This window comes from Sinocyclocheilus rhinocerous, unplaced genomic scaffold (assembly GCF_001515625.1).
Source record: "Sinocyclocheilus rhinocerous isolate Xijiao unplaced genomic scaffold, SAMN03320098_v1.1 scaffold2988, whole genome shotgun sequence".
Classification (NCBI taxonomy): domain Eukaryota; kingdom Metazoa; phylum Chordata; class Actinopteri; order Cypriniformes; family Cyprinidae; genus Sinocyclocheilus; species Sinocyclocheilus rhinocerous.
The window spans coordinates 38,870-46,520 of NW_015665674.1; the positions used below are offsets into that span (position 1 = coordinate 38,870).

At 39.8% G+C, this 7,651-nt stretch overlaps 1 protein-coding gene across 1 annotated transcript in view; it reads left to right on the top strand.

Annotated features, from left to right (window-relative positions):
* The first annotated feature begins 2,561 nt into the window (after positions 1 to 2,561).
* LOC107731448 (zinc finger and BTB domain-containing protein 16-A-like) overlaps positions 2,562 to 7,651 on the top strand; it is a 66,580-nt gene continuing 61,490 nt past the window's right edge. The window contains exon 1 of the mRNA XM_016542530.1: positions 2,562 to 2,703. Within this exon, the coding sequence (XP_016398016.1) occupies positions 2,577 to 2,703 (127 nt within the window). The 5' untranslated portion in view covers positions 2,562 to 2,576. The remainder of the gene's footprint in view (positions 2,704 to 7,651) is intronic.

The window sequence follows — 7,651 nt, forward strand, 5'->3', positions numbered from 1 at the left end:
TTTTTGAAATATATAATGATTTTCTGAAATATATATTTTATTTCAGTTAACATTTATTTTAAGTAATGAAAATGTTTTTTTTTTAATAGTTTGTTTTAGCTAACAGTCCTGCTGCCAATATATTGCGCAATCCTAATTCACAGTGACATTTGTTAAGGTAGTAAAAGTTTTGATGATTGCACAAGTCTCTTATTCTAATGTACTATATATAGTGAAAGTCCTTCCTGCCTCAAGTAGCCAGTCTGCCTTCTATCAGCTCTCAAATGTCCCCTCAGGGCTCGGAGGGTCACTCCGACAGTATGCACTCTCTGTCAGTCTCTAATCAGTGGAAGCGCGCTCTCCTCAGACCTCAGGAGAGGGACAATGGCTAGATTGAAGGCCCACAAAGGCCTTTGAGTGTTCCCCCTACAGTATCTCTGTATTGTGCCGCATTAGCACAGATCCCAAAGGTGCACAGACCCCTGGCTTTTCCCAACTCCCCCTCGCGCGCTCACTCGCCCGCCCGTCTTTTGAAGTGCCCTTTATCCTGGAAGGCGTTTACAGGCCTTTTTAATTACTTGCAGCTTGCCAAAGGGCTTTGCTGCTTCATTCTTCTCTTTGTTTGTTGGGTCTCCACAATCCCCATCTAGAAGACAGCCATCAGGATTTTGGATGCGTTGCAAGTTTTCTCTCACCCTCCCCCCCTCTTTTGTTTATTTACTGAAGTCTCTCTTTTGTGATTCTCAACCCTCAAATGGTTTTCCATTGGTGTTTTTTTTTCTTTCTCTCTCTCGCTGAGGTTAAACCACACTTCCTTGCTTCATAATTCTTGCCACTATTTCCATGTTCTGCCAACTCTTGTTTATGAGAACAGAATAAAAGCTTAAATCATTACAACCCAGCATGTGACGCTGATTCTCACAACTTCAAACCGAAACGAGGGGTTGTTTGATAAAAATAGTTATTGGTTAGTGCATCTTTATAGAAGAATCAACCAAAGAATCAATTGAACCAAACAGATTATGGATTTCACTAGCATGAAAATGACACAGTTTAAAAGAAACAAAAACCTGCCTTGTGCAGTGCGCGTTATCTATGTAGTATGAATAGAAAGCGAAGAAAGTACACGTCTTTGTTCCTCATTAAAGATGTATACATTTGGCACTAAAGTGCAAACAATGAGCTAATTACCACTCTGGAAACAATTACCAAATGCTTTAAGCATGCTAATAAAAACCAATTCAGTTCACCACTCGCAGCAAGTTGCCAGTGTTCTCGCGGCATTCTTACAAACCTAGTACTTTGAGCAGCTCGTCACTCCGCAACCCATAAAACCACTTACCTGCCATGACTGAGTTTCATATTCTTAACGAGTGGCAGTGACCAGCCTGAGTTTGTTCATTCGCTTGCATTGACTTTCGATTGTTTCTACTTGCTTATTAGCAATCGGATGCGATGCATCTGAGGATTAGTGCGGTTGAAAAGATGCAGATGCTCGAGATCTTTTGTTTTCAAGCCTGAGAAAGTCACACATGTGCATTCACTAGTTGATTTGAATCCACACATGGGTAAGGGCCAAAGCAGAATGCTAATGATTGAAATGTTAAATACACTTAAACATAGCCAGTCTGCACCAGGTTTCAGGCTTTATTCAAGGGACAGTGAAACAAAAGGAGATCTTGGTCTCTTCCTGTACTCAATGGGTCTCCATGTGGCAGTCCTGACTCACTTGGTGCCCTAGGCGAGATAAGACATGACCAAAGGGAAAAATACTTTTTTTAACTACTTGGCAGTTGTTGTTTTTTTATTTTAGTAGTTGCAAGCAACATGAGTGATTTAAAACTCGATTGGACTGAGAAAATGTAGATTTCTTAAGCAATGTTTTAGACACTTAACTACGTTAATTGCACAGCTGCTTTGAAAGTCCACTTGACTCATGCTTTTGTGTGACTCCATTCTGTTGGGTTAATCTTTCCCCGATACTCTGAGATGTTATAATTTAAGAGAACAAATGTTTCTCTTTTAGCCTCATGAAAAGTTGACCCCTGTTTGAAATGGACCCTGCAGCCAAATTCAGCCGTTATAGTCACTCTTATCTGGGGACTCATGGCCATCTATATGTTCCTGTTTAGATAAAGGGCTCCTTCATCTCCGCTTGGGGAACTGAATGAATGAATGAACAATAGGACTTTGAAAACCGCATGTGCCATTGATAATTTTCGCTTTCAAGGCATTTCATGACATCTACAGTAGTGATAGGCTTAAATATACATATGATTGTCTAAATATGGGAATAATTGGCTGAAGTGACACGGAGATGTGCAAGTTTAGTTTCATATGGTTGCAAACAATGTTTTATTCCACTCTCAAGAAGATAAACAGCGGTTTTACAAACCACACTTTAGTATTTCCCAAAAACAAGGGCTCTGGTCTTAATACCCTCCTTCTTGTTATCTGGTGTAAGAGGAGTGAAAGGACTTGTGGTGGGAAGTAAAATTATGCTATTCTGTCTTTGCCATTTAGCACGCTAGTCGAATCTCTAGTATACCCAGGTGCTTTCCTGGTTTTTGTGCGAGTGACATAAATGGTGTTGGCTGATGTTATTTTGTCCTGTTTCTCCCCGCAGGAAGCTGCACAGCGGAATGAAGACCTACGGATGCGAGCTTTGTGGAAAACGCTTCCTAGACAGTCTGCGCCTAAGGATGCACTTGCTGTCCCACTCAGGTAACATCACTAATAAGGATGCTTGTTTTTAAGGGTTGGGTTAAATTCTGAATTAATGTTCATGCATTTGAAAGTTGAATTGGAATGACAGGAAGAGGAATTGAATTGCAATCAACAGAATTTTAAATAATTTTATAGTTTAATTAAATTAGTTTTAAATAATTGTAAAAATTTTATAATTAAAATAATAATAATAACTTTGACCTATGTTTGGGTTCAGTATTTTGTAAAAATATTTTTGAAAGAAGTTGCTCATCAAGATTGCATTTATTTGATCAAAAATATAGAAAGCACAATAATATTGTGAAATATTATTACAATTTAAATTAATAAAAAAAAATTATTTTAACATTCTAAAATGTAATTTATTTCTGTGATTGTAAATGGATTTTCCTCATCATTACTGCAGTCTTCAGTGTCACATGATCCTTCAGGAAATCATTCTAATATGTTGGGTTGGTGCTCAAAAACAGTTGAAAACAGTGCTGCTTAATATTCTTGTGGAAACCACATTCATTCTTTCAGGATTTTTTGATAAATTAAAAAAAATAAAACAAACAAAAAAAACTTAAAGAACAAGTCTTTTGTAAAAACCTTTTGTAGCATTATAAATGTCTTTACTGTCTCTTTTTGATTAATTTAATGCATCCTTGCTGAATAAAAGCATTAATTTACTTAAAAACTCTAATCTTACTGACCCCAAACTTTTGAACAGTAGTATATTTCTATCTATTCTATAGGTCGAATCCTGGAATATCTACATTTGTTTCCAGTTATTTTTTTATTTTTTTTTCTGGAGTGGAGAGTCTTTTCATTAATAGAGAAGTGCTCTTTTCGTGGTCTGTAGTGAATCTGGTTTATATAGAGTCTATAAAAGCAGTGGGACTCCAGGTTTCCAGCCCAGGCCAACAGGAATCTACCTTCACCTCCCTCTGTGATTGCCAAATTCACAGGCCAGAGAAGCCAAAGTCCTTACCGCACAGCAGATATGCACAATAGTCAAATTTTGTAGACTTTTTGCCCCCCTATCGAGCGCACTCATGTTTATGATAATTAAGAGCGAGTGCTGTGCCGAGGTAATTGATTCCACAGTAATTAGGGGTTTAGATTAGATTAGATTAGTTAAAAAAACAACTCACAGATTACACCACCAAACCTTTCCAACTTTCCGCCTCGCAGAGGTGGAATATTTCAATGTCAATATCTTCATATATTGAGATGAGATTGACTTTTTGCAGGGACGTTTAAAAACGTGGAGTGGAGAGATGAGTGACATCTCACGCTGGGCCGCCCAATTCAATTTATGCACGACTCAGCATGGCAGACGCTGCTCTAAGGAAATATCTAATGTTTATTTTAGAGGCTGTTCAAATCCCAAGATGCATGTTCAATAACAGACTCTGTGGAGATATTGTAGTACTCATGCGCTCATAATGGCAGCCCACGGAGCATGTACTGCATGGTGACATTTATGAGAGCTGTTCTGCGATGAGACAAATAGGCCGAGTCTGAACTCCGATGAATACCTCTGTTTGGTATTCCGCACTGACCTGCAGAGACGCCTGTACTCGTGCGAAAGTATGTTCCGTGTCATTATAGTAATCCAGAAATCCTTATGGGAGACTGGCTTGTGCAGTTTGGATAATATGGCTGCGGATAATCCTGCGCTCAGAAGCTGGGTTGCATGAGACTGTGGGCTAGAGAACGCTTCAAAAAGGCCTTTGAAAAGCCACTGACTTGCTCAGTGACTCTCCAAACAGAAGGACTGAGTGCCATTTGATGTGTTGTTAGTGTTTGCGGGGCCTCACACTTCACCCTCTCTGGATTACTGCGGGAGTTTACTGTAGTCCGAATGTCGGCCCCTGCGGCTCAAGTGTCCTCCGCTTTAAACGTAGTCTCAAATCTCTTTTTTTCAAACAACAATGCTGTTTTTTTAAGTTGTACCACGTGATTCTTCCTCGTCCTGTTCCACTTCCTCTTCCTGTTCTGCTTCCTCATCTTCCTTATCTTTTTCTGCTGCTTCATCTGTTGCTGCTGATGCTTCTCCTGCTGTCTTCACCTGTTGCTTTTTCTTCTGTTGCTTCATTCTTTGCTGCTGCTTCCCTATTCCTCTGCTGTTTGTTGTTTTTCTACTTATTCATCTTCCTCTGCTACTGCTTTTACTCTTCCTCTGCTCTTCTTCTTCCTTTTCTTTTGCTGCTGCTTCTTACTCTGCTGCCGCTTCTCCATCTATTGCTTCTTCCTTTGCTGCTGCTTCCTTTTCCTCTGATGTTTTTGTTGATTTTCTACTTGTTCATCTTCCTCTGCTACTGCTTTTACTCTTCCTCTTCTTTTGCTGCTGCTTCTTTCACTGCTTCTGCTTCTGCTTCTTCATCTATTGCTTCTTCCTTTGCTGCTGCTTCTGGTTCTTCATCTCTTGCTTCTGTTGTTGCTGCTGTTTCCATTTCCTCTGCTGTTTTGTTGCTTTTCTACTTCATCTTCCTCTGCTACCGCTTGTACTCTACTTCTTCCTCTTCTTTTGCTGCTGCTTCATCCTCTGTTTCTGCTTCTCCATCTATTTCTTTTTCCTTTGCTGCTACTTTTTCCTGTGCTGTTTTTTTTTTTTTGCTTTTCTGCTTCATCTTCCTCTGCTACTGCTTTTACTGTTCCTCTGCTCCTCTTCTTCCTGTTCTTTTGCTGCTGCTGCTTCTTCCTCTGCTGCTGCTTCTCCATCTATTGCTTCTTCCTTTGCTGCTTCTTTTTCCTGTGCAGTTTTTGTTTTTTTTGCTTTTCTACTTCATCTTCCTCTGCTACTGCTTTTACTGTTCCTCTGCTCTTCCTCTGCTACTGCTTTTACTGTTCCTCTGCTCTTCCTCTGCTACTGCTTTTACTGTTCCTCTGCTCTTTTTCTTCCTGTTCTTTTGCTGCTGCTGCTGCTGCTTCTTCCTCTGCTGCTGCTTCTCCGTCTATTGCTTCTTCCTTTGCTGCTACTGCTTATTTTTCCTCTACTTCTTCATCTTCCTCTGCTGATGCTTTGCTTTCTCTGCTCTTCTTCTTCCTTGTCCTCTGCTGCTGCTTCTTCTGCTGCATCATCTGTTGCTTCTTCAGTTGCTGTTGCTTCTTCCTCTGCTGATGCTTTTACTCTTCCTCTGCTCTTCTTCTTCCTCTTCGTTTGCTGCTGCTGTTTCTTCCCCTGCATTTCTTCTGCACCACTACCTCCTTTTTCTTCATCATCTCTATCTTTTGCTGCTTCTTCCTTCTATCATCATCATCATCATCAGCTTATTCTAATTCTCTCCTCCATCTTCATAAAATTAATATTAGAATAAGCTGTTTTACTTAAGGTCAATTTTCACATCAGAAACAGGTGTTTTGAAGTGCTCCCTTCTGAACTTATCTCGGATTTCTGAAACAAACCTGATGGAAAACACCAGAAGACATGCGATGATGGGATCTGCACATGGGCTATGTTCATTAAGCACTCTGCCACATACAGTTTCTGTTTTTTTGCTAAAATTACATCACCTTTGTAAAGTTGAGCCAAAAATGAAAAATGTCTGTAATCACGATAGCAGTTTTGCATTTAAAACGGCAGAAGAACCAGTCATAATTCCTTAAGATCTTTACCAAAAGAATCAGCCCCAGACAGCCTCCCTCAACAGGCAGAATAAGCGAGCATTGCGAGGCGGCTTATTTTTAGTGCATCAAATCAGAACACAAAAAAACCCCTAGAACAAAACAGTTTTAACGTTCATATGCTCGATGCTTGACACACAGCGCTAACCTGGTTTTTGTTTGTAGCAGTCTGGCTCTTGAGAGCTTCACTCTTGTGTAATGCTCAAGCTTTTCAGTGGAAACACTTTTATAGACACAGACAGTGGCAGAGAGGCAGAGACACAGCGCGGCTCTTTGATTGTTTTGTTTTGTTTTTTTGTTGCTTTGTTCTTTCATTGCAAACTTTCTGTTTCTGTTCTGAGCGGTTTGATTTTTATCAGTGACACCAAGCAAGTGGCTTTGCCCTCCACCTCCTCCGCTCCCTCATCTTCAGGAGAAGGTGCTGAAGAATGGTATTAGGTATGTGGTGTGTATTGTGGTGTACCATTTCAGTCACACACACACACACACCCTCGCTCCTCTCGGCTGGTGCACGCCCTCTCTGTTTGTTTTATTGTGGACTTGGCAGGGCGCCAGTCTGGGCCGCCTGCCACAACCCAGGGTACAGTATGTACAGTGAATCTTGCGCCAGTTTTTTTTTTCTTTCCTGTGTTGTTTTTTTTGAAATTATTGTCTGACAGCAGCGGTTGTGGTGGCTGTTTTGTTTTGTTTTTTTCTTCTGGGGCTTTCGAGGCCTCACGTCCTGGAGTTTGGGTGGAAGTGCATTGCGGTGAGAGGCTGATAATGGAAAAGTGTGTGTGTGTTTTCTCAGGTTTAAGGTCAGCATGGTCTGGGAGCTGCTGGGTAGTGAGGCAGCACACCACTGGAGCAAAAAAAGGGGGGAAAAAAGTGACTCTTTTGGAGCACGGCTAGGCTATTAGTGTTATGTGAGCTTCCCTTGTGACTTCAAAGAGTGCAGAGCATGGTCTGGGTAGGCTAGCCAAGGGACATATTTTGATCCATTTTTGAAAGAAGAGGCAAAGCTTTTTGCTGGGATTACAGATCAGCATAGGCTGTTTGGCATATATCATCCGTATTTTTAACTTTTAAATGTTTTTTTTTAATCTGCAGCTTAACTGACTATAGCTGTTAGAGGTCAACAGCGATTGTATTAATATAATGTAAAACTGTTTTGTATTAAAAATACATTTTATTTTATACCTCTTGATATATTTTACATATAATAATAATAATAATAATAATAATAATAATAATAATTGTTCTGTATATGCATTTTAAAATTGTCAAATGTTTTTATGTATATTATATATATATATATATATATATATTAGAATTTTTTTTAAAAAGATCTCAT